We start from the raw sequence: 27157 nt of genomic DNA, 5'->3' as shown, positions 1-27157 counted from the left end.
CCACCAGGTCTATTGTTGCAAGTCTCATAAAGATCAGAAGCCACCGCTTGGAGTGCTCTACTAGATCGAATGCTAGTTTTGATTGGTCACAAGCTATATGCTTTTTAGAGGTTCTGTTGGCTTGTCGTAGGGCGTTCGGGTCTGTGCTGCTGAGAGCTAGTTTAATGGAATCAGGGTTAGAATCGTCTAGCCCTACAGAGGTGTTGCTGCATGAGTCTTACTCATTTTATTGGCCATTGCTGTCTATCCATGCTGTAGCAGCATGCTTCTATGATATATTTGAAGGCCATGCAGAGGATCTGACATTTGCTTCAGGTGAAGATATTATAGTCTCTATCCTGAAGTGCACAACAGGCCTATTCAGCTTTTTTAGCCAGAACTTGGCCAAAGATCTTCTGGATCCTCTTCTAGTGAAATCTGGGAATGGTCAAAATATGGAAGCAACTAGCCTTGATAAAATGATTATACATGGCACACTAGAGCCGCTCACCACCACTCTAATGGTGCAAATGAGAAACTCTCTTGAGTATATCAAGCAAATCAAGCTTGAATGCTCAATAGGGCTTTCTAAGCTTCCAAAAATGGTGGCATCTTTCAGGGACAAAAATGGAAAAAGGAGCACAACTGCAAGAAAGAATTCATATGGTGTGTTTGCATCAATAGCAGCCGTGAGTAGTTTATTATGGAGCACCACAATGACTATAGAATCTCTTGATGAGAAATGCCATGCAGATAAGGATGACTGCACAAAGTGGCATGGTCAGCTGCCTGATAGCCTGATGTTGTATATAAACACTGCAGAATCCTTTTTACTGGATAGTTTGCAAGAAGTTTTGTTGTGTGATGAAGTTGTGAATCAAGAACTCGTTATCAACAGAAACTCAGTGGATCATGAGATGGACAACTCTTTTTGTACTGGTAGTGTTTCAAAATTTTTGGAAGTCAGGATGGAAGATGTTCCTGATGCTTGGGAAAATGGAGAGACCATGACAGGAGGTGATAGTGGAAAGGATCTTGCAGAGATAGATTCAAGCAGCTTTGCCGATGTCAAAATGGAGGATGCCAGGGTTCAACAGGAGGATGAAGGGAGTGACATTGATGATTATGATATTATGTCAGAGAATAGAAGACGATTGAAATGGAGATTTTCTGTACCAAATGTAATGCAAGAAGAAAGGTGTTCATCAGCTCAATCATTTGCAAGCTTTTTAGAGATGTCAGATTTGCAGGTATCACTTTTTAGGGAGATGCTTTCTGGAAAATGGAGCAAGCAATCACACTTGCTGGGGGAGCTTTTTATGGCCATGGCTGCCATTGTGAGACTCAAGAGCTTATTTCATTCTCCAAACATAGCTAACCAGGCTTCAGGATTTTCTACCCGAGTATGGACAGCTTCAATGAGTTTGCTTGTGGGAGCTGCAAACAGGATCATGCTAGAAACAGCTAAGCTCTCACAACTAAAAGGTTCTGGTTGGTTGATCCTGCTCCTGGGCATTGTCAAGTACATGGAATCTATTGGGAGTTTCCTTCCGTATACAAGGCCATCTCTCTCCCCCACAGCTTTTGTGAAAGTAATTGATGCACACATGTCTTTGTTTGGAGCTCTGCTTTCGACTAGCCAGGTGAAGACATCTGTTAGAACATTGTGATGAGGGTGTATGCCTTTAAATCCTGGCAAAATGGATTGTTTTTTTAAAAGCACTTTGGCTCTCTGTAGGGTTAATTTTGTGTGATTCTGTGAGGGTTATCTGAAGAGCCATTCACTGGTATAGACAGGATGCTAGGTTAAGCATTTGTCAAATGCCATTGCAATTTAATATCCTTTTAAAGAAAGAAACGGAAGGGTGGGAGAATCTGTTCACATTCAATGCAGTTGGAATACCAAATGTCTCAATTTCCACATGTTTTCTTTTCTCAGTGTAGAATGTGAACTGTGATTGAAGGTCTTTCCCTCGATTCTCTAAATCCTGTAGGCTGTTATACTGTACGGGGAAAGGGTCAAGGCGCAGACTGACAAAGGAAAATGCTGTCTTTTTTTAAATGGTGGGACGATTAAATCAAGTTTAATGACCTTGTAGGCTTATACTTGCCCACCACCATGGCCCAAACTTTTACTTCCTTGTTGTGGGCATCTATCTTTGCATCCAATTTGGCTTCCATTTGCTTTGATTTGTCCATGGATTTCTCATCAGAATCTTTCAGCTCCTCAAGACACTTCTTGAGGGCTGCATGTTCAATACTCAAGGAGTCAATCCCATGAGTCAGGAATCACAGTTACTTGGTACCTGATTTCTTGTATCGCTACTCAAGCACCTTCAACTTGAAGGCTCGGGTTGCTCTTCAAAACTTTCTTTACAGCACCATTTTCCCTTTCCAATGCACAGAAGAGCCCACCTAAAGCCAGTTACAAAGGTGCTTAGTGGATCACCCTTATCAAAAGCATGGTGGTCTATCCCAGTCTGCAGGTTGTGCATTCTCCTGGATTACTAGCTAGTGGTCATCGTTTGAAATAGCATCTATAGAAATAGATGACCGAGCTTTAGATGTCGTGAGACATTTTGAGGAATTTTTGCTACTAGCTTGAAATGCAATTATTTTGTAGTGTTGCTTTATTTTTTCTTGCTATTGAGGGTTGTAGCATGAAGTTCTTTGGTGTTTACAGGCTAAAGTCTTGTTGCTCTTCTTGCTTATTGAGTTTAAGAACTTTGCTGTTTGTTTTTCTTTCTGTTTAGCTCATGTCAGAAAGTCAATTACAAAATTTAATCCATAAACATGTCAGTTAGTTTTTTTTAAGAGTTTTATTGAAAACTTTAAACTGTCTTCGGCTGTCTTAATAGGTGATAGAGAATAAGGAAGCCCACGAGGAGCTCAAGCGTTCTCTTGAGAGCTCTTTCACAATGTTTTTAAGAAAACCTCTAGGGCTGCACTTCCGCTTAGCGCTGCAGACAATTGAGCGAGCCCTCTTGGGTCTCAACAGAGGTATCAATAGATGGGAAGCTGCTTGCTTTTCCAGGATGAAGTTGAATACTATTGTGGTTGCAGGTGTCGAATGCCTGTCATTAAGCTTGGATGCTGTTTCTGGTGAGCCTGAATTTTAGCGAGCAACTTCAGAACTTTTAAGATGTTTTCAATAGATTAGAGGAATGTATAAGTGGATATAGATTGCTGTACGCTGAGCTGGGCCCCATTGCTGAACTGGATTCTTGGAACTTGGAACATTATATTGCTATTTTGGATGTATTTGTTAAAAGGACTGACATCTTTTTTTACAGGTCCCAAGAGGCTTCAGACGTTGGCAAGATACTCCTCAAGCTATCTGGCTGCAATTTTTAATGTAATTGCCAACTCCCAAAGATTCTGGCATATTTTGGATCAGTCAAGTCATGCCACTCAATTACCTTGTTGTCCAACAGACATCAATACTGTTGGTAATGAGTCTCCAAGCTCAATAGATGCAACTTTTGCTATAGTGAAATGCATCGACATTCTGGTGAGCATATCATCACGTGAAGTGATTTTCCCCATGAAGGCCAACCATGTGGCTCAAGCAATGAGCTGCCCTGCTGACTTGTTGAAACCATTTTATCAAAGGAACATGTCCCAGCTGAAGCTGATACAGAACTTCTCTTCATTAAATGGAGGATCTGATTCTAGCAATTATACAAACACAGTGTTGGATGATCTATCGGCATGTACTAGGTTACCCGAAATATACACATCATGTTGTAAATTGCTCCGCAGTCTTCTGCGGCATAGAAAAAGGTATCACTCTACTCCTCTTCAAGAATTTTATAGAGCTGGGTTAATCTTACATCCACCAGCTATGAAAATACTCGTTCATGTTTTGATATTCCCTTATCTTAGTCATTAGAGCACTCTCTAGTACTTTGAAACTTGCATTATGCATAATGGGTGACTAGGCATTAGCAACTTTATCTTCCTTTCCTCTTTGGTATCAAATTCCCATATGAAATTCTTACATGAGTTCTGCCCACTTAGTTTAGCAGCCACTTGCGTCTACTTTTTTACAAAAATATTTTCAAAGTATCTTGGTTAACATCCTCATAAAACTTTGAACCATAAAGATAATGTCTCCATACTTTAAATAGCATAGATCATAGCATACAACTATTGATTCACGAGTTGGCCAATTACATTGAGAGGGAGGAAGCTTCTTGTTTTCAAAGGCTATGGTCTTCTTTTGCTGAAAACCACTCCTAGCACATGACCGCTCGCATTGGTTCATAGGAAAAACAGTTTTGGGGATGAACAATCTTTAAATAGAGCCTGCAACATTTGTCCTTTTAAACTGTATCAAAGTTTTCATGTCGATTCTTTTCCCGAATAAGAGATACTTTTTATGATGCTAACTTTAAAAACTCTAAGAATGATTGCATCGTTCAATAACTGGTATTTTCTTTGGATCCATTTCAACCCCCTTTGGAGTTAGTGTTCACAATCATTACAATACTCTTGTTGTAGGCTAGAATGTCATTAATAAAATGACTAATGTAGCCAAAGCATTGGCAACACAACCAAAAACACTATGCAGCTTATGTGAGTTACCACACGTTTAATTTAACCAATTACATCTCTTCATTCTTCCATGTGGCATCTAACGGCATTAACAAAAACTTAGAGTGACCAAATTTGCTTCTAAAAGTACCCATTCTCATTTCAGATTTTGACTTAATCGTAACCTTAACATCAATGTTACTAAAGATTATGGTCCCAAGTAATGTACCTAAAAGATCATCAATCCAAGCCATATTGATCTTGTGTATGGTGTGTTAGAATTATTATTATATTCTAGAAGTGACCAATGTAATGTAATAAGTAGGTTAGGGGCACTTTTCCCTCATTAGAGGTTTTTCCCCCTAACCACAGTTAGTTCACTAACTATGGTTAGTGAAGGATAAGGTTTTGTCACTTAGACAAAACCTTTCCCTCTTGTTGTATTCAGTCACTTCATCTATTGCAATCTGACGTTCAGCTCTCTTGCTCTCTCACTCTCTCTTTGTCTAACATTTGGTATCAGAGTAGCAAGACCCTGCTGCTAGCTTCTGGCCTAGCTCTTGGCTCCCAGCTCCCAGCCCGTTACACTTCGCTCACCTTGCTCACCTTGATTATCTCCGCACAATCTGTACGGGCGATTCCATACAGCCATAGTTGACCGTTCCGTACAGTGAAATCTGTCGTACATCTAGCGCCAATCTGCTTGTCCGTACATTCTGCGTGCAGCCTGTCCGTACAAGTGCTGCCATCCGTACAGTGCAGTATAGCGCCGTTTTGAAGTGCATTTTGAGCCTTTGACAGGCTGTGACAATATTTGTCACTGTGGGCAGCTTTTTCTTTGCAGATTTTACTTGTGCATTTTATATCCCAGGAAGGGATTTCACTCGGTCAGTCTGCTGTATTTTTTGATATTTTCTGGTATAAATGGCTCAGAACAACTCCAATGAGGTGTTCGGGGTTCTCACACAGGAGGATAAGTTGGATGGCACTAACTACTCCTTGTGGAGTTTCATGGTTCGCAATATCTTGGTTGGTAGACATCTTTGGGATTATGTCAATGGGGATGAAGCAAGACCAGATACAGCGACTACACTTGTCACTCCTACAACTGGAGGCAGGGGTAGAGGTATAAATGCAGCACGGGTGGTTGAAGCAGCCGCTCCAGGAGCTCCCATAGCAGAGCAGAAAAGATGGGACTCTAGAGATGCACAAGCTCTTTCAGTAATTTCTCTTTCTGTCAAGAGGTTCATTATACCTCATATTCGGCCATGCAAGACATCTATGGCAGCTTGGGAGATACTAGAGAGTATGTTTGCAGCAAGAAATGATGCCAGGGTTTCCTTTTTGAAGCGAGAACTTTCCCATACACATATGGAGGAGGGAGATTCCATGAATTCTCACCTCACAAAGCTTGAGGACCTCAGGGAACAATTGCTGAATATTGATGAAGTCATTCCGGATTCAGAGATGATCACCACCACTTTGAACTCTCTTCCTGAGTCCTATCTCGGTTTCCACACCTCGCTAAATTTGTCATTGAGGGGGGGCAGCAATCCTCTCTCCTTTCACGAGTTGGTAGGACTTCTGTTGCAAGAGGAACAAACTCGCAGAAATATGGCAACCCGGCCTGGCGAGCATGCTATGCTCTCCAAGTTTGAGCCCAAGGATAAAGGGCAGCAAAAGCCACATGCCAATCAACCCACACATCAGCATAAAGCTGATTCTGGACAGCCTTCTTATAAGGCAAAAGGTGATACAAATAAGCAGAAAAAGAAGGGCATCTGTCATTATTGCAAAAAGCCAGGTCATTATATTGGAAAGTGCAAGAAGCGCATAGCCAAAGAGAAGAAAAGGGATTCCGGTATGGCTGTGTCAGATGCATCAATTCCACATTCTCATGATGGAGGAGATGTTGCAGCCAACTTGGTTGAAGAGCACTATGCCTTTCTGTCTTGGACTTCAGATTTTTCAGTGGGTACTTCTGATATTACAGCCACTAAAGATGATGACTCATATGCTTTCTTGACTTGCAGTTACGATCCTTCAAGGATGAATGCTCCTTTAGTGTTGATGAGACACTTCATACTTGGTATTTTGACAGTGGTGCTTCAAAGCACCTCACTTTCAAGAAGAGTCTGTTTGTAACTCTGCATTCTTCACCCACCAAGAAGAAGGTAACTTGTGCGAATAATTCTTCTTATTCAGTGTGTGGAGTGGGAGACATTATTCTCACATCCATTGATGGCACAGATATCAGAATTTCAGATGTACTCTATGTGCCAGGGATAAAGAAGAATTTGCTTTCAGTGTCCTCACTCAATAGAGGAGGATTTTAGGTTGTTTTTTATGATGACAAGTGTGCAGTCAGAGACAAAGAAAATGACTATGCTTTGATGTTGTCTAGCACTTTGTATCGGGGTCTTTTTCAGCTTGATCTATATGAAAAAAGATCCCATCTTGCATTATCAGTTAGCACTCCCACTGCTGCGATGCAGAATGCGGAGTTATGGCATGCTAGGTATGGGCACATGAACTATGGCAGCTTAATGACACTTCAGAGGCATGATATGGTTGATGCATTGCCTCCCTTGGAGTTGCCTCCTCCTCATGCATGTGAAGGCTGCATTCTTGGCAAAATGCATAGACTTCCATTCAAAAAGGATGGTGCAGTTAAAGCTACACGGAAATTACAGCTTATTCAGAGTGATGTATGCGGTCCCATGAGGACACCTGCTTTTGGGGGTTATCTCTACTTTGTTACATTCATAGATGAATTTACCAACTACACTTGGGTCTATGGTCTCAAGGCAAAATCAGAAGTGAGGGGGAAAGTATATGTCTCATGAATTTGAGACATTTTTGAAAGAAAAAGGCATCATGCATCAGCTTACAGTGAGGCTTACACCTCAACAGAATGGCAAAGCTGAGCGGAAGAATCGCACCGCCATGGAAATGGATAGATGCATGCTCACAAGTAAGATTGTCAGTTAAGGCACTCAAATGCATTTTTGTGGGATATAGTTCACAAAGCAAAGGCTATTGTCTCTACAATCCTGCTACACGAAAGATTTTTGTTAGTAGAGATGTTATATTCTCTGAAAATTTTGCACATATGTTAAGCAACTACAATCCCCAATTTCTGGGGCAAACATACCAGCTTGCAGGCCAGCCAAAAGGTCAGCCAGCAGGGCCAAACAAGTGGCGAGAAAGGCCAGAAATGGCCGACCAGAACTGGCCGACCAGCAGGCCCACCGACCAGCCCGACCAGCTGGCAGGCCCACCAACCAGAGCTGGCCAACCTCCTAAGGTCAGGCCTATAAAAAGGCTACCTACCCCCTTCACTCTCTCGAACAGGACCTGCAGCTGCTTTACACCTCCTCCATCCTTTGCTGCAGCCCCTCGTGCTCCAGATCTGCCCCTTCTGCTCCAGATCTACCCCTTCTGCTCCAGATCTACTCCTCTGCTCCAGATCTGCTCCTCTGCTCCAGTTCTGCCTGCTCCATCCTCTACCCCTCTATTCCTCTTCTCGAGGTCTAGCCCTGGACCTCCAGCTGCTGCTCCAGATCTGCTCCTTACCACCTAGGGCAGCTCTAGCCCTTCATCATCTTCATCATCATCGAGCTACACAGAGGACTGTGTTTCGCTCCCTCTGCTGCTATTTTTTCTACTGTTTCTCTACATGGAATCATCTTTCCTATTCACCTCAGCCACGGTCCTTGAGACACGACGGCTTGAGGTTCTTGTATTCAGTTTTTCATATTACCGACAGGCACTATGTTTTCTGAGTTCCGTTCTTCAGTTGTGTTTGAGTATTGTCTATTTTTTATCGCTCCACTGCAAACCCTATCGTTTCTCTATATGGTATCAGAGCCATGGTGATCTAAAGACCCCAGATCTCTGGTGATCTAAAGATCCTGCTTCTTCATGGAGGCCATAGGTACGGGGAGCATCACTCCTATGAACATATCAGTTTCCTCTTCATTCTGTTGCGCACTACGGGAGAGAACTCCATCTTCTACTCCCATCCCTCCCTCTCTTTCTAAACTCCATCTTCTACTCCCATCCCTCCCTCCCTTTCTAACCTCCATCTTCTACTCCCATCCCTCCCTCCCTTTTCGGTTTCAGGCTTGTCACTCCTGATTCCTTCGAACAAGGAGGTCATGATCCTTCACCTCTAGCAGTCTAGCAGATCTCCATCGGCATCAACTTCCAGGATCTACAAGTTCTCCCTAGGCGGGACCCTTTCTATTCAGATGTGTCTTGATGATTCGAATCTTCTACATGCATGGAGGTGGGGATAGACTCCTCTCTCCCGAGGTCCAAGATCGGGCACACACTGGCTCATGTTCAGCTCCGACCTCTTCCTTTGGTGGAATCCTACCATCTCTGGATTATCAGTGCTGCTACGACATATTTGTTCTTTACCTTTGCTTTTCCCTCCACCTTTCGGCGGTGAGAGGGGGTGGCTTATTCTCTCGAGCTTCACAGTGTTCTTATTTCTGCTGATCATATGTGTAACTAAGGCACTTGAGGAAGTGAACAATTCCCTTGCAAGGGCACTCCTCTTGTGACCTTCTCTGCATTTTTGCATTGCATCTCTTGGGCATTTCGCAGGGATAGCCACCGTCGACATCTCTACACGAAGCTCCAAGCACACAATGTCTGCCCCTCCAAATTGGCAATTGAGAGGGGGTGTTAAGCAACTACAATCCCCAATTTCTGGGGCAAACATACCAGCTTGCAGGCCAGCCAAAAGGTCAGCCACAGGGCCAAACAAGTGGCCAAAAAGGCCAGAACTGGCCGACCAGCAGGCCAACCAGTTGGCAGGCCCACTGACCAGCTGGCCGACCAGCTGGCACCCCCTTCACTCTCTCGAACAGGACCTGCAGCTGCTCTACACCTCCTCCATCCTTTGCTGCAGCCCCTCCTGCTCAAGATCTGCCCCTTCTGCTCCAGATCTACCCCTTCTGCTCCAGATCTACTCCTGTGCTCCAAATTTTCTCCTTTGCTCCAGTTCTGCCTGCTCCATCCTCTGCCCCTCTATTCCTCTTCTCGAGATCTAGTGCTGGACCTCCAGCTGCTGCTCCAGATCTGCTCCTCACCACCTAGGGCAGCTAAAGCCCTTCATCATCTTCATCATCATCGAGCTACACAGAGGACTGCGTTTCGCTCCCTCTGCTGCTATTTTTTCTACTGTTTCTCTACATGGAAGCATCTTTTTGATTCACCTCAGCCACAGTCCTTGAGACACGACGGCTTGAGGTTCTTGTATTCAGTTTTTCATATTACCGATAGGCACTATGTTTTCTGAGTTCCGTTCTTCAGTTGTGTCTGAGTATTGTCTATTTTTTATCACTCCACTGCAAACCCTATCGTTTCTCTATAACATACACATGCTGAATTTTAGATTCCAGCCTCTTCAGATGATGTGTTTGAGGGGATGCTTCCTATAGCATTTGGTTCCCCTGCTGAAACTCAGAATTTACAGCAACCTCCGCCAGATCCACATGTATAGATTCAGCCCCCAGCTGAATTAGTACAACCTCAGGGTGTGGATGAAGTTGTCAGGCAAGAAATTCAAGAGATACACGCAGCCAAAACAGTCCCGCATTGGTTGCTTTAGATTCTCAGGGAGAGTAGGCTTGAGGCTCCATTGCCTAGCAGAACTCGTAGTGCAGTAAGGCACATGGGGGGGGCTTTTTCAGTTGAATCAGCTTATGCAGATACTCTTCTTGATGAGGAGGAGCTTGAGACATTTGAAGAAGCAAAGGATATTGTGCATTGGATGAATGCCATGCATGATGAATTGCAATCCATTCATAAAAATCAGACTTGGGATGTCGTGGATTTGCCATCAGTTAAGAATGCCATAGGTACATGTTGGGTCTTCGAAGTCAAAAGAAAGCCAGATGGGTCCATTGATCGGTACAAGGCAAGGCTGTTTGTAAAAGAATATGCTCAGAAAAAGGGCATAGATTATGAGGAGACTTTTGCTCCTCCATCCAGAATGACCACCATCAGGTCAGTTATAGCAATGGCTGCAAATTTTGAATGGAATGTTCATGAGTTGGACATTAAAACAGCTTTCCTTAATGGAGACTTGTTGGAAAAGGTTTATGTCAAACAACCTCCGGGCTTTGAAATTTTAGGAAATGCACATCAAGTATGCATGCTGAATAAAGCTTTGTATGGGCTGAAACAAGCCCCACGTGCATGGTATGCCAAAATTGATGCCTTTCTAACTAGCAAGGGACTGCACAATAGTCCAACTAAGAGCACCCTCTACATCAAGAAGAATGGGGGGGATATTTTAGTCATCATTCTTTATGTAGATGACATGTTGCTCATCGGATCAAATGAGGAAGTAATTGCAGATTTCAAAGTCCAATTGAAAGCTACATTTGATATGTCAGACTTGGGCTTGTTACATTTCTTTTTGGGGATACAGTTTATTCAAGAGAAACGTGGCATTGTTATGTCTCAGTCCAAGTATGTTCAAAAGCTCTTGGACAGATTCAACATGCATGATTGCAAGCCTATGTCCACTCCCATGGAGCCGGGGCTGAAGCTTACAATGCATGATGCAGGTGAATCAATTGATGTCACACTCTATAGCCAGGTTGTTGGATGCCTCATTTATCTCTGCAATACACGACCTGGTATTCAGTTTTCAGTTTCTCAGGTGAGCAGGTATATGCACAGCCCAAAGATTATGCATTAGCAGGCATCTTCCGTTACTTGCGAGATACAAAGTCTTTTGGCTTGATGTTTCCTAGGGGGGGTGACTTGCAGATGCATGCTTACAGTGACTCAGATTGGGCTGGAGACTATGATACTAGGCAGTCCACCAATGGGAATTGTTTCTTTCTAGGACATGCTTGCATTTCTTGGTTGAGCAAGAAACAATCTACAGTGGCTACCTCCTCATGTGAAGCTGAGTACATGGCAGCTTTCACAACAACAGTTAAATGTGTTTGGCTGCGTCGTTTATTTGCTGATCTTCATCTTTCATTGGAGGGTCCTTCTCCAATTCTCAGTGATAGTCAGAGTGCTATAGCAGTGGCAAAGAATCTTGTGTTTCATGCTCGCACAAAGCACATTGAGGTTCACTATTGCTATGTCAGAGAGAAGTTGCATGCAGGAGAGATCAGTATGATCTGTGTCAACACATGACAATGTTGCAGACATCTTCAACAAAGCACTTCCACGTGAAAAGTTGGAGGCATTTCGCGGTGCCCTGAACTTATCTCCTTTTGGTGATTGATCATTTCCTTGTACATGACATTGACACTGCAGGGGGGTGTTAGAATTATTATTATATTCTAGCAGTGACCAATGTAATGTAATAAGTAGGTTAGGGGCACTTTTCCCTCATTAGAGGTTTTTCTCCCTAACCACAATTAGTTCACTAACTATGGTTAGTGAAGGATAAGGTTTTGTCACTTAGACAAAACCTTTCCCTCTTGTTGTATTCAATCACTTCATCTATTGCAATCTAACGTTCAGCTCTCTTGCTCTCTCACTCTCTCTTTGTCTAACATGGTAATGATACTATTTAACTTTCCTGCTTAGCTTTGCCTCATTTTCACTTGCGTCTTTTGCCCTAAAAAATTTGGGGCTTAGTCTCCAATGCTTGCATGTGTTGACCTTCTTGCCGAGGGGATTGTTATATATGGGTATAAGTCGGATTTCAGCCAAATTGTGCAAACTTTAGCCAAGCATTGGGCTTGTGGAGTGAATTTTGTCTATGCAAAAGGGAAGATGGAGAGCAAGCCACAAACGTACTAAATAGAAGAGATGGTAGAAAACATACAAGAGGTGAAGGTTTTGTCTAAGTGACAAAGCCTAAACCTATCCACTAACCGTAGTTACAGATCCTAACTGTGATTAGAGAGAAAAACCTCTAAAGAGGAAAAAGTGCCCGTAACTCACTTATTGACTACACATTGGTCTTTGCCATGAATTATGGCAATAATTCCAACACCCCCTGCAATGCCAACGTGATGATGTACAAGGAAAAGATCAATCACCAAAAGGAGATAAGTTCAGGGCATTGAGAAATGCCTCAAACTTCTCACGTGGAAGTGTTGTGGTGAAGATGTCTGCATGAAACCGGCTTTCGATACACAAAAGGGCAGTGATCTTCTTGTACTCAGTCATCATAAACTTCTTAAATGGCCACAATGCAAGCTTCAGTCACTTCAATCACTTAGCACAACTTAGAACAAGCTTCAACAACAACAAAGGTGAGGCTAGAATGCCCTTGCTCAATGAAAATAGTACACAATGCACCCACTGGCCCCAAATTCCTTGGTGCCCCTTACGGTATTTATTTAATGCTTCTGAATAGAAATGCTTTACAACAAGGGTTCAACCCTGCGATGTTTCTGCAAATCCTCTACTTGTCTTCAAGGCGTCTAATCCAGGTGTACCACTAGAATTTCCACTGGAAAGGCATACTCAGGCATTCACTTTTGATCTGACACAACTTAGAGGCATTCAGGCATCTAGACCACTGGCAAACTGAGCTCAAGGCAGCCTCGAGGCTATCACATGCATCCACACTGTCCTTAGGCCTTCCAGAGGATCACCCTTGCCTTTGGGTGCTTGCTAGAACCTGTAGGAGTCCTGAAAGGACTGCACACACAACACACATGCACTGCAAAAAGCTGCAAAGCGAGAAAGAACAAGGAAAACAGAACCTGGAATCAACTCCCGCTGTATGTGGCAGAGGGGCGAGCTCCTTCCTCGCACCTATAGGGTGAACAAGAAAGAGCTGTAGAGGACAAATGGTTCACAGATCTGCCTTGAAATGATTGCCTCGGGATCTGTGCTTGAGTCCTCCTAAGAGAGGGTGCCAAAAGCAGCAAGGAAAGTTCCTCCTGCAGCCTGCACTGGTCCAAAACAGCTCCTGAACCCACCACGCAGCCAGAAACATGTGCTCAAAGGTCCAGCACAACAAAAGACAACCCCGGGCACCTGTTGGAGGCAGTTGAACACGTCTGTACGGATTCCATGGAGCCATACGGGCGTCTGTACAGTACATATGAAAAAGTTCAGAAATGACTTCTAGCACTTCCTAGAAGTGCGTATTAGCCTTGGAACAGTCAAAACAGGCTTAAAACGGCTGAAAACAGGCTTGAAACAGTTCAAACAGCTCAAAAACTGCACAAGAACAACTGAAAACGTCCAACACCTCTAGGAGAGTGAGGGAAGAGAGATGGAAGGTGGGGGAAGGGCATGCATACACATGCATGATAAATGGCACCTCCTCCTTGCCATTTGCCCCTTCATTAAAGTCCTAACCCCCATACCAAGGACAACGTTGGTTGTCCTTGGGCCCAACTTTTAGACCCCTCTTTTAAAGCCTTTGCCTTGCCCCTAGGACCTAGTGGCGCACCTAGACTTTGCCCTTAGGAACTTCTAGGAAGTGTGCACTCCCTCTAGTGAGTCCCTCACGGCCAAACCATTACAACGCTTAACCATGGTTAACCCCGGGTTAAGTGTAGGTTGAGTTACGAAGATACTGTACATCACTTTTCACGTCCTTGTGACATACCCTCCTCTTAAAACAGCAAACTACCTAGGTTGCTGCTAAAAAAGTACAAATACTCATGCATTTACTTCTGATCTGACACAACTTAGAGGCATTCAGGCATCCAGACCACTGGCAAACTGAGCTCAAGGCAGCCTCGAGGCTATCACATGTATCCACACTGTCCTTAGGCCTTTCACAGGATCACCCTTGCCTTTGGGTGCTTACTAGAACCTGTAGGAGTTGTGAAGGGATTGCACACAACATGCATGCACTGCAAAAAGCTGCAAAGCAAGAAAGAACAAGGAAAACAGAACCTGGAACCAACTCCCGCTGTCTGTGGCAGAGGGGCGAGCTCCTTCCTCGCACCTATCCTCTGTCCAGGCTCCCCGCAGGGTGTAGGTGTTTTCCAGCAATCAGGAGAAGAGAGAAATGAAGGTAGAGAGCGGAGGGTGAACAAGAAAGAGCTGTAGAGGAAAGATGGTTCACAGATCTGTCCCGAAATGATTGCCTCGGGATCTATGCATGAGTCCTCCTAAGAGAGGGTGCCAAAAGGAGCAAGGAAAGTTCCTCCTGCAGCCTACATTGGTCCAAAATAGCTCCAGAACCCACCACGCAGCCAGAAACATGTGCACAAAGATCCAACACAGCAAAAGACAACCCGGGCACCTGCTGGAGGCAGCTGAACACGTATGTACGGATTTCGTAGAGCCGTACGTCCATATAGTCCGTACGAAAATTTTTAGAAAGTTCAAAAATAACTTCTAGCACTTCCTAGAAGTGCGTACTAGCCTTGAAACATTCAAAACGGCTTAAAACAGCTTAAAACGGCTTAAAACGGCTGAAAACAGGCTTGAAACAGCTCAAACAGCTCAAAAACTGCACACAAGAACAACTAAAAACGTTCAACATCTCTGGGAGAGTGAGGGGAGAGAGAGAAAAGGTGGGGAAAGGGCATGCATACACATGCATGACAAATGGCACCTCCTCCTTGCCATTTGCCCCTTCATTAAAGTCCTAACCCCCATACCAAGGACAACGTTGGTTGTCCTTGGGCCCAACTTTTAGACCCCTCTTTTAAAGCCTTTACCTTGCCCCTAGAACCTAGTACTACACCTAGACTTTGCCCTTAGGAACTTCTAGGAAGTGTGCACTTCCTCTAGCCAGTCCCTCACAGCCAAACCATTACAACACTTAACCATGGTTAACCTCGGGTTAAGTGTAGATTGAGTTACGAAGATACTTTACATCACTTTTCACGTCCTCGTGACACTGCAACATTGTCAGGTGTGGAGACATAGATCATACTGATCTCCCCTGCATGCAACTTCTCTCTGACATAATGATAATGAATCTCAATGTGCTTCGTGCGAGCATGAAACACATGATTCTTTGCAACTACTATATCACTCTGACTATCAGTGAGAATTGGAGAAGAACCCTCCAATGATAGGTGAAGATCAACAAATAAGCAACGTAGCCACACACACTCAACTGTTGCTGTGAAAGCTACCCTGCACTTAGCTTCACATGAGGAAGTAGCCACAGTAGATTGTTTCTTACTTAGCCAAGAAATGCAAGCATGTCCCAAAAAGAAACAATTACCACTTGTGTACTGCCTAGTGTCATAAACTCCAGCCCAATCAAAGTCACTGTAAGCATGCATCTGTAAGTCACCCCCCCTCGGAAACATCAAGCCATAAGACTTTGTGCCTTGCAAGTAACGGAAGATGCGTTTTACAGCTTGCCAATGTGTTGTCTTTGGGTTGTGCATATATCTACTCACATGCGACACTGCAAACTGAATATCAGGCTGTGTATTGCACAAATAAATGAGGCATCCAACAGCCTGACGTAGCAATTAGGGAAAGCTGAAACACCGCCGTATATTTTGATTCTCTCGCCGTATATTTTGATTCTCAATGAAATAGAGCCTATTGGGCTAGACGCGTCATAAATGAAATTGTGATGATCTCTTTTAACCTCTTAGGCTCGGCTTTGGTCATAACTGACAAGAAGCACTCTTCAAATCGGGGTGGGAAACGCACCACGTGAGAATGCTAACTCATGGCTGTACTCACGGATGGAGAGGGTTTCGAACCCCCGGTATTCTACTGAATACTTCGGTTTTCAAGACCGACTCTTTCAACCGCTCAGACATCCATCCCTTTCCCAGCAAGATCATAAGCTTTGTAGAGTGTGGCATCTACTGATTCACCTGCATCATACATAGTAAGCTTCAGCCCTGGTTCCATGGGAGTGGCTGTAGGCTTGCAATCTTGCATGTTGAACCGATCCAAGAGCTTTTGCACATACTTGGATTGAGACATAATAATGCCACGTCTCTCTTGTATAAGCTGGATCCCCAAATAAAAATGTAACATGCCCAAATCTGATATGTCAAATGTAGCTTTCAATTCAGCTTTGAAATCTGCAATTTTTTCTTCATGTGACCCTGTGAGGAGCATGCCATAAAGAATGATGACCAAAATATCCCCCCCATCCTTCTTGATGTAGAGGGTACTTTCAGTTGGACTATTATGAAGCCCCTTGCTGGTCAGAACGGCATCAAATTTGGAGTATCATGCACGTGGGGCTTGTTTCAGCCCATACATAGCTTTATTAAGCTTGCAAACTTTATGTGCATTACCCGAAATTTCAAAGCTAGGAGGTCTTCATTAAGAAAAGCTGTTTTTATATACAACTGAATAACATTCCAATCAAAATATGCTACCATTGCAATAACTGATCAAATAGGAGTCATCCTAGAAGTAGGAGCAAATGTCTCCTCATAATCAATGCCCTTCTTCTGAGCATAGCCTTTTGCAACCAGCCGTGCCTTGTACCTATCAATGGACCCAATCGACTTTCTTTTTACTTGGAAAAACTCATTTGGTACTATGGCATTCTTTCCTGGTGGCAAATCCACAAGATTCCAGGTCTGATTTTTCTCAATGGACTGCAACTCATCTTGCATGGCATTCATCCAATGCACATTGGCCTTAGCTTCTTCAAAGTATTAGGCTCTTCCTCATCAAGAAGAGTACCCGCATAAGTTGATTCAACGGAAAGAGGCCCCCCTTTGTGCCTTGCTGCACTACGAGTTCTGCCAGGCAAAGGAGCATCAAGTTTACTCTCCCTGAGAGTTTGGAGCAGCCAATTGGGAACAGATTTGGCTACATGCATTTCTGTAGTCTCTTGCCTGACAACATCTTCCTCTTCCTGTAGAGGAACTAAATCAGCCGGTGGCTGAATCGGGGCATGTGGAACATGAGGAGCTTGCTGCAAATTCTGATTTTCAGCAGGGATGTCAAATGCGGAACCCAAAGCAATGGGTATTAACCTCTCAAAAACATCATCTGATGTAGAAGAAGCTGGCACATTAAATTCAGCTTGTGTATGTGCTGAATTTTTTGAAAAGATTACATCTCTGTTGACAAAAATCTTGCGTGAAGCAGGATTGTAGAGACGGTAACCTTTGCTCTTTGCACTATACCCAACAAATATGCATCTAATTGCCTTGTCTGACAACTTATGTCGAAACTCAATAGGCACATGGGCATATACAACACATCCAAAGACATGAAAATGTTCCACTAAAGGCTTTCTCCCATGCCAAACTTCATAAGGAGTCTTTGTTTTCAAAGCCTTAGTGGGAGCCCGATTCAAAACATAGTTGGCACACATGAGACCCTTAAGCCAAAACCTATGAGGCAACTTTTTGCTTGTGAGCATGCATCTATCCATCTCCATAAGAGTTCTATTCTTCTGCTCAGCTTTGCCATTTTGCTAACGGGTAAGCCTCACTGTAAGTTGATGTGTGATGCCTTTCTCTTTCAAATAAGCCTCAAATTCATGAGACATATACTCCCCCACTCTATCTGTGCATAGAATCTGAACTGTGAGGCCTATTTCATTCTCAACCTTTGCCACAAAGTGTTGAAAATGCTTGAAGATGGGGTGGGCAACTCTCCAGCACAGTAGTTTGCTCCCATGTTGGAGAGCATCAGGAGGAAACTCATTTTTTGGAGTTCTGCCAGACTTGACCTTGCTTTTAGAGTAGTGGTTGTGAACCAGGTATTATTGGCTACTGCCTGGTTCGTTTGCTCTTGTTGGTGCAGATCAAAGGTTGTATATCTCAGCTCATGAGACCAGTCAGGAACTTTCTTTGGAGTGGGTTAGATGGTGCCTCATATGTTGTAGCCAGGGTGGCTTAGGAGACCCTCATTCTCTCCACAGGGGAAGGAGGTCTCAATATTATGAATGCCTCATCTACTTGTGCAATACTGAGCGAGATATTCAGTTGGCAGTGTCGTAGTTGAGCAGGTTTATGCATAGTCCAAGGACACTACATTAGCAAGGGGTCAAGTGTGCTTTTTTGTTATTGGCAAGGGACATGGTTATCTGGATTGTCTTTTCCCAGGTGGTGAGTTGTAGCTGCATGTTTATAGTGACTGGGGCTGGGATGATGAGTATGACACGCAACAATCAACTGATCGAAACTGTTTTTTTAACAGACATTCATGCATTACATGGAAACAGTACCTCCTCTTGTGAAGTTGAGTATAGGGCAGATTTCACAACAGCAATTGAATGTGTTTGGTTGCGATAATTGCTTGCAGATCTGCATGCATCACTGGAGTCTCCCGCTCCAATTCTCACTGATAGCCAGAGGGCTGTTGCAGTAGCACATAATCCGTTTTTCCATACCCACATGAAACACATTGAAATTCACTATCATTATGTAGGAGAACAGCTATATGCAATGGAGACCAGCAAGATCTTTTGCCCAACACACCAAAATGTGGCCATATCTATTCACCAAGGCACTAACTCCAGAAAAGTTTGAGGTTTTCTACAAAGCTTTAAACTTGTTTCCATTTGGGGATTGAGAGCGCAATGCACACCTTGTACATTGGAACATTGTCACTGCAAGAGGGTGTCGGAAATATTAAGGCATGTTAGGTTAGTAATAAGGTTAGGGGCAGTTTTTCCATTGTTGAGGTTTATTTCCTCAAGGAAGTGCTCAATTTTAGGGATTAGGGGCACTTTTCTCCTTGTTGATGTTTTTTTTACTTAACTAGTTAGTGATTGGGTTGATTGTTTGTAAGGGTCTTAACCCCAATTGGGTTACATGCTAGGGTTTCAGACTTTTATGCCCTTGTCCTTCATTTCAGCCTTATATTCTCAATACAATAGTTTAGCGAGTTGTTTCTCCTTCACTTGTGTGCACGTTTACTTGATTCTTCTTCACTTGTGTGCACCTTTACTAAGGTTAGGATACTCTTTCCCTCATTGAGGTTTTTTTCCTTAACCAGAGTTAGTAGTTGAGTAAGACCCCAATTAGAATTACACCTCGGAGTTTTAGGTTTTATACCTTTGTACTTCATTTCAGCCTTATATATGCAGCTCTTGATGATGAGGATAATGGGGTAAAATAAATTGGCAATGTTATTCGCCTTCTTTGTGAAAATAGAGGATCATCAAACAATGAAGCGTGCAGATCCATGGTAGGCTCTCAATGTCAAAGCAAATACACATAAACAAATGTGCGTCTTTGCAAGCCCTATTTGTGAGCCCAATTTGTGGATTGAAAAGTATAGAAAAACGTATTCAACTGGAGAGATATACTCTATGTTGAGGTTTCAGGTGCATTATAACCAATCAGAATGATCGGCATGACTTGAATGAAGTTTGTGGTGACCTCAGAGGCTGATTTCTGCTGAAGAACAGCCTTTTAGAAGTTTTTAACACTTTCATCATGTTTGGCTAGCGGGACAAAACGTTTTCCGGTACAAAATTCTTTGCATTAGTTTCTAGCCTCTCAAAAGAATTCTGAAATTCTTTGTTGTACTTCAGCAAGTTGGCGATTATTGCAGATGCAATTTCTAGTGTTTTGGCCTTTTCTTGGTATCAAGACCGTCACCCATGCGCTACAAGGTGCTCGCGCTGTACTTTTATTGGTGTTTTCCCACAAACTGCTGGTGTTGTTCTCGTGCGTATATGCTTCTTGTTACAGATGGTGTAGCTACTATGGCCCATGTTTGTGGGCCTTTTGGCCCTCTTTTGATTGTTTGCAGGTCAACATCATATGCTAGTAGCGATGGTTGCCATTGGTGTTTTGTAGGTGCAGTTGGTAATTGCATGATTATCAGATTGTTTGATGTAGATTGTCATGCCGCTTGTTCATACCAATATCTCCTTGATCTTTTGTTGCAAGTCTTCTGCTTTGTGTTTGTCCAAATCGGCATTAGACTACACTAGCAGCAAATGTTGTCTTGCCACCTTTTTATTTTCCCGCTACAATGATAGCACCAATGAAACATCTATGGTTAGCCACATCCAACCTAGGGATTGCAGAATACTCTATCCACGAGCTACTTGCAAACACCATGAGAGGTTAGAACACAAACGCAAGGACATGGTGTAGGCTAGCACAACCACCCAACCATACACCTTCGTAAGGATCACCCTTGAGCTAGAGGTTAGGTAGATCTCGGAGAGTTTAGGCAAACCTTGGACTAATGATCACTCAAGTAAGACTACACGTCCCATGCCACGCAGCTCCATCTGTGCATGGGTGTCATTAGGGAATCATCGGCTTGGACAAGCTCCATCCTAGTTGGATGTTCTCAAGAGGCCCCACTTTCACGAATGCCCTAAATGAGCTAAGACTTAAACTTATATAGGCATAGGTGTCTTAGGGTCTCAATCATAAGACTACCTAATTGTACCAATGGTACGTTGTGTCTCAACTATCTCAAGTTTAGGTTACATGACGTTGTTAATTTGACCTCCACAAAACGTTATGTCCACACATGGACATAACAACCGATCTTATGCTTAGCATTGCAGGTTTTTGCCAATTGTGTCGAAGTATTTTATCTTTGGATGCTTTGCCGGTGAGTTGCTGCTTTTTTGTTTTTTATTTGTCTTCTCTTGGCATGGTTCGCTATTGCTGATTTGCTATGGCAGCCACCGTGAGCAAGAAGTCACTTTCAAGCCTGTGTAATCTCTTCGACTTTGGCTTCTTCAACTATTTGTTGCATTGTACTTTGTAGCATTTGCCACATAGATTTTTGTAGTAGATGGTCTGCACTTGCTAATGTGATTCCTTTGCAAATGACAACACTGTGCCTTGTTTGATATGATTTGATTTTTGCTTCTTTTAAAAAAAGAATCACCTTGCCTTCCTATTTGACATTTTGACTAAGAAATAGCAACTATGACTTCATGTCTTTACTGGTCTTGATTTAGTGGTTGCTCAGATCCTCTTCTACAAGTTTCCTTGCTAAGACAGGTCTCCCTTCACGCATGATTTTCTTCATCTAGATTTTGCTAGGTCTTTCCTCTTCACCTTGCAAGGGATCTCCTCTAAATCTAAGGAGTATAGGGGATCCCTTTAGGGTCTCCAATACTCTGGTCAAGGGAGGGTGCTCTCTTTTGCTAGGTGACTGCCCTTTGTAGGGTATTCATAGGTCTAGCAAGATGGAATTTGGTGGCCTTTTAGATTAAAGTGCCCTCCACGCACATGCATAGGTAGGTAAAGATGCGTATACACACAATGAATTGGTACAATGGAAATGCCAAAGCTGGCTAGGATGAAAGCATAGAATTGAAAGTGCGACAATGACTCCACACACACAATGAACCCGGTACATAGTAAATCCTAACTGAGGAGGTGTGAGGGTGAAGTCACATGGTGGCTTCTCATGGAAGCTAGGGATTCAGCCCCCTCTTATGTAGCACTAACGTAATGTGCCCAATTAGAATGCATCAAACACATACACAAATGCAATACTAGCATTTGATTGGCTGTCCTAGAGTGAGTGACATGGTGAGTGCTTTGCCTTTGTGAAACGTGGCAAAGCCCCATTTATTATACCAGTAGAACGGTGCCCTCCATCCGTGTGATAGAATGTAGGGTTGTTTGGGAAAAAACCCTAATGCAATGGAATGAACTCAAACATCACTGACCTCCCTAAGAACAAAAGTGCTCACTCACGGAAATTTTACACAAACAGTATAGCATAGAGAGGAAAAGAAGAACTCAGTATTTTTCCACAGTTGTGGGAAAAACTGCTCAAGAATGAGCCAGAATCATGCAGCTAGTGATGTTGGGCAAAATAGCAATCAAGAATGATGATTCCTAGTGAGAACTATAGAAGAGAGAGATATTTGAACACTCCTTCAATCTACAGGGCTTGTAGAGGCTTCAGTTGCTGTAGGAAACATGCGGAAGAAGGCGCCTTTTTATAGGTTTAATGGAGGGCCCTAGATCCAACACAAATACCCGACTAGGGTCTGTTCAAAATAGTCGACTGTGTCTGGGAATTTGTCGACTGGATCAGCCCAACTTTGACTACTGGCTGTTGCTGAGGTCGCCTACTGCTGGGCCCTGACAGTGCATGCCAAATGCTATCCCTACCACATAGACATGCTGTCCTTTATCACGGCTATTTGTGCTCTTCTTCTAGATGCAATCAAACTACCTCTCAATTGCAGGCAGATGTGCAATACTCAATCCCTTGTGACCCTCCCTTTCTATGTGTAACGCCATTATGGATGTATGTTGGGGTATGCCACATCATGTGGCCCGTTGTCCATTGTCCATCACATAACATAAAACATGGCCTAACTGAAGACCTTCGGTGTAATTACGACTATCCTATTACCAAACTACCGCAAGGTGATTTAATGAACTATTTTTGTGCCTTTGCTCCATATGAGTCAGAGGTAGTTGGCAATGCCTTCTTCATGCAGATGCGTTACGGATGTGCCTCCTATAGCTCTGAGCAACATGGAGCCTCAGGATTTGTTCTTAGTTCCCATTTCGGCTCAGGAGCCACTGCCTTCCTGAAGTGTACAATTGTCCTCAGGTTTGTGCAATAATAATTTTTTGAAGCATACACGTGCCACTATGCCATGTGCCCCTTTAGTACTTAATCGTAGTTTGGGGTTGCAAGACGCTGGTTGTACAAGACCCATACCTCCTTTGTAATTCAAAGTGTGTGGAATTTATTTTAGCTTTCTCCGATGCCTTGGTATCAACTTCTCCCCGGTCCCAAGATGCTAACGATATCCCATGCCTAGAGGCATTACTAGGTCCGGGGGAATCCTCCTAAGGGTCTCCATCAAGTTTTCTAAATGTAGCAATTGGAATAAACTAGTATCATTTACCCGATTGACAATCTGTCTTTATTTTGTTTAAGTTTGTGGGTCTCTTTGCCTATTTAATTGAGTTCTATGTGACGAGATCATGTGACTTTCCTTTGCTATTCCAACAGGTCCTTCGGGTACAAGCTAGCCCATTTGACTAGTTGTTCAAAAGAGACTAATAGAAGGGTCGGGCCTTTCTTTCCTTGGAGGAGAGGTGGCAAGTACTGTATGACTGATGAGGATTTGAAGGCATGGCTCTCCCTCATGACTTTTGAGGATGCTTAGATGCACATGACTGTCCTTGGCTGCTATTGTTGCAGTTTTTGTTTCATGAATCTTTTCCCAGACTTGAAAATGATTCCTTCCTTTCTCTCTTTTGAGATCGAGTCTCTTTGATCGTCAAATATTGTATAAAACAAGATTGACAGTGGTTCATGACCATGGGAACCTATTTGTCAGCCAATCTGCTTCTGCAATATGCATGAGTAAAGAACTTCACAGACTTTGAATTTGACCTGTTAGAGTTTAAGTGAGGGACCTTAGCAGAGGTGACTCAATATCTTGTTACCATGAAAATGTTTGTGGTGGCTATGTCTGCGATGACTTCATAACTTCAGCCACATGTGGTGGTGGAAAAGTGCTGCCAATAGAAAAGCACAAAACAGGTATCAAATGAGGATGACCAGCAAAGTGGGTGCCATGGATCTAGTACACACTTGTGATCCATGGCTCTGTTAGTTAAGCATGTCCAGTAATTCTTGATCATTTTACATATTGTTTCCTTTTTCTCTCTCTCAATCAGGCAGGATGGCCATTCTTTATGTCAGCTGCTCTGTAGAGGTTTCTTTTCAAAGCTTACGTGTAAAGGTTATTATACCCAAGTAAATAGGGTGTGACTTTTGTGAATTTGCAAAGTCCAAGTTTATCAAATCCCTGATCTTCTTGGAAAATTGTTTGAGGCATCTTTAAGTTCACAAGTCCATTTTGGAAAGTATTTATTAGGTAAGACCATCTGGAAATACCTCCTGGACTATTTCAAGCATCACCTGTCTCTTGTGGTTATGCAGGGAGAGTGGCCATTGTATGGCTCTCCTCGGTGACTCCTTACGATGCCTTCTGTTTTTCCTTGAGATAATGGAACTTTCAATAGTGTCCCAGCAAAAGAACGGAAGTTTGAACATGCAATCTGCAATTCATTGCGCAAGCTGGCTGAGGCGAGTCTATGAAGAGGTGTATCTCATCTTCCTTATATCTCTTGCCATGTACTTGTGATCCTCTTCGACCGTAGGATCTCAAGATGTCAAATTGTTTGTTCCTCGCTCCCTGATTATTAGGGCTTGGGGCTCTTAAGCATTTGTATAAGCAAGTTTCAAAGTCTCTTTAAATGTTCTTTTCTTGTATATACAGTTTTGTACGTTTATCTGGCAGCCTCATGATTGTATGCGTATTAACTAAGGTCGCGGAGCATAAAGAAAACTTGGGGAAGTATTGTGGTCATCTCCTTTCAGACTACATCTGTATTATTTCCGGATATGGAATGACAGTCAGGGGCCTCTCCAGGTGCTTTGTGTTTAAAATTGTCTCTCAGCTTTCAGTAAGATTTCAAGAAAGAAGCATTCTCTTGTCCTTGTAGAAGTTGTGTTTAGGCTGATCTATGTGGTCAATTCAGAGCGATTGAAGGGGCACTTCGACCTGGAGCATATGCTTTGATCAATGCATGTTCAACAGATGATTTACAGCAACTGTATGCAGTCCTTGGAGGTACAATTTGACTAGATTGCCTATTTTATTATATGCTTTAATTGCATTCATAGAGTGAGTGACTATCGTGAGATTGAAACTGCACTATGTATATTTTTAGAGGATGAGTTTTGGCATGTTTCTGGATTATCTAGATATATGCTTTACTGGCATTGATAGAGTAAGCTATCACGGTAGTGTTGAAGCAAAGATTGGCCTGCAATGTATGTCTGCAACCAGCAACTCTTTTCCTGTTTCTTTTACGTTCAGCTTTTAGCTCTGTGAAGTTTGTGAGGTTGGAGAAAGCTTGGGACATTGTGAATTGCACACAACTTTGAAATAAAAAGGAATAGTGGGTTTTGTAGAAAACCCTAGACCCTAGAACTAGGTTAACTCCTAGGGCATAGTGCACATTTATGGTGCAAAATTAAAATTTTGCACATTCCCTCTTGAGGACCCTAGACTCCTTCATTGAACTGGAGTGAGATTCTGGATTTGAACTTGTTCACAACCCATGCCCTACCATCCCTCCCATAATGCAAAATGGTGGTTGGATCTTAGCAATTGCATCATTATGCATAATCCATTATGTCAACTAGAATCGTGGAAGCCTATGCTTGGTTACGGTGAGGCGAGAAACTAGGAGGGCTCGATAGCGTCTACCAAGGTGGGATGCTAGCATCATGTTGGTGTAAAGAGCTATGGCTTGGAATTAATCCCTAGGCCGTGGGGTGCATATGGAAGGCTAAAAGGACTACTTGAATGGAAAAACACATGGCACCCAATTAAAGGCCCCAAATGGAGGTGCTGGGTGCAGGGGAGGATTCTAGAAGTGGAGCTTAGGATGGAAGGAGGTCGAGAGAGAAAAAGAGACCTCACGAGAGTAAGAGAGCAACTAGAGATCATGTAGAATCTAAGGCTGAGAGACAAATAAAAGCAGAGCCCTCTTATGTAGTTGACGTTACACTAGTATTAGAGCGATGACTTTAATGATTGATCCTATTGTTGTTGGGAGCCACGCAGCATCTGAGTTTTAGAAATCTCGTGAAGAAAGAGACCAATAAAAGTAGATTGAGAAGAAACACCAAAGATTAATTATCATTAGTTGAGAAATTGAAGTTGCCTGTGAGAGTCCAAGTGCCCATAAACATGTAATCTCTCTTGCAAAGGGCAGTGATGAGAAAGTTTGGGACACCATTATACATGGTGTAGAGGTGGACATTTAAGGCTATCAGGAGGCCTTGGATTTTTAAATTTGCATCTCGACAAGATGTTTTTCTTGGTCGAGAATGGCTTTACAGTCTTGGGCATAGCTTGCAGCAGAGTTATTTAAATAACTCCATCATATTCGAAAAACATGGTAGAGTCTTATAGATCCAGAGGGAACATGATGTACCTATATATTTGTTTAGTGGAATTGGAATGATCTCTACACTAGCAAGAATATAAGGTATATATTTATGAACTTAGTTTTGTGGATGATTTTATTCTTCCACATCTGAAAGAAGAAAATTAGTACTAGATGTTGTTGAAAAGCATAAAGCTTCTTCTAATTATGTAATGATTGAATTTAAAGATGTTTTTTTGTCTACTTTGCATAATGGTCTACCTTCTTAGAGAGAAGCAGATCTTAAAATAGTTCTTGCAGATCGGAAATTATCTCCATGGATTTTATGTAGGACATAGAGGGGTCACGGCTCTATGTGGGTAATTGTGGAACAATTTGTGGAAGTTGTGTACATGCGGAAACATGAGAGAGAGAGAGAGAGAGAGAGAGAGAGAGAGAGAGAGACCAAATCAAGGGTCACGACTCTGTGTGGGTAATTATGGAACAATTTGTGAAAGTTGTGCACATGCGGAAACATGTGTGTGTGTGTGTGTGTGTTATAGATGATGCTGGTACTGTGCTCCCCTTTTCTCTAGCAGCCACTACATATGGATTGGGCTCTCATTATCGTCCTTTGTGGCGACAAATTACTTCTATGCTTTCGCCCTTTGTTCCGATTCCTCCTTTGGAACTCCAGGACCGACTAGAAGATTGGACTTTGACTTCTCCAGGGTCCTCTTCTCGTCCTTTGAGGCTCATATTACTGTACCTGCATTGTATAAAATCCTTTTGCCTCAACCTTGGGTTTCAGAGAGAGGTGATTCTCTTTGGTGAATGCATCGCCCAGCCAAGTGGTGGAGGAAAAGATTACAGCAACTTTG

At 43.0% G+C, this 27157-nt stretch overlaps 1 protein-coding gene across 2 annotated transcripts in view; it reads left to right on the top strand.

The window, feature by feature from the left end:
* The window catches only part of LOC147891117 (Urb2/Npa2 family protein), a 114653-nt gene that overhangs the window by 73740 nt on the left and 13756 nt on the right, over positions 1-27157 (top strand). Inside the window, exons 5-10 of one of the 2 annotated variants that reach the window (XM_087389408.1) lie at positions 8-1622; positions 2838-3081; positions 3273-3762; positions 24277-24439; positions 24666-24769; positions 24879-24970. In XM_087389408.1, coding sequence (XP_087245534.1) covers positions 8-1622; positions 2838-3081; positions 3273-3762; positions 24277-24439; positions 24666-24769; positions 24879-24970 — 2708 coding nt within the window. Of the gene's footprint in view, positions 1-7; positions 1623-2837; positions 3082-3272; positions 3763-24276; positions 24440-24637; positions 24770-24878; positions 24971-27157 lie in introns of those variants that run through there. The other variant, XM_087389409.1, reaches the window with a different exon arrangement.

This window comes from Dipteris shenzhenensis, chromosome 18, assembly GCF_047967505.1.
Source record: "Dipteris shenzhenensis isolate YYH24624 ecotype China chromosome 18, Dip_SZ_1.0, whole genome shotgun sequence".
Taxonomy (NCBI): Eukaryota; Viridiplantae; Streptophyta; class Polypodiopsida; order Gleicheniales; family Dipteridaceae; genus Dipteris; species Dipteris shenzhenensis.
Note: the sequence above shows the minus strand (reverse complement) of the source record. Positions and strands in the feature narration are given on the sequence as shown.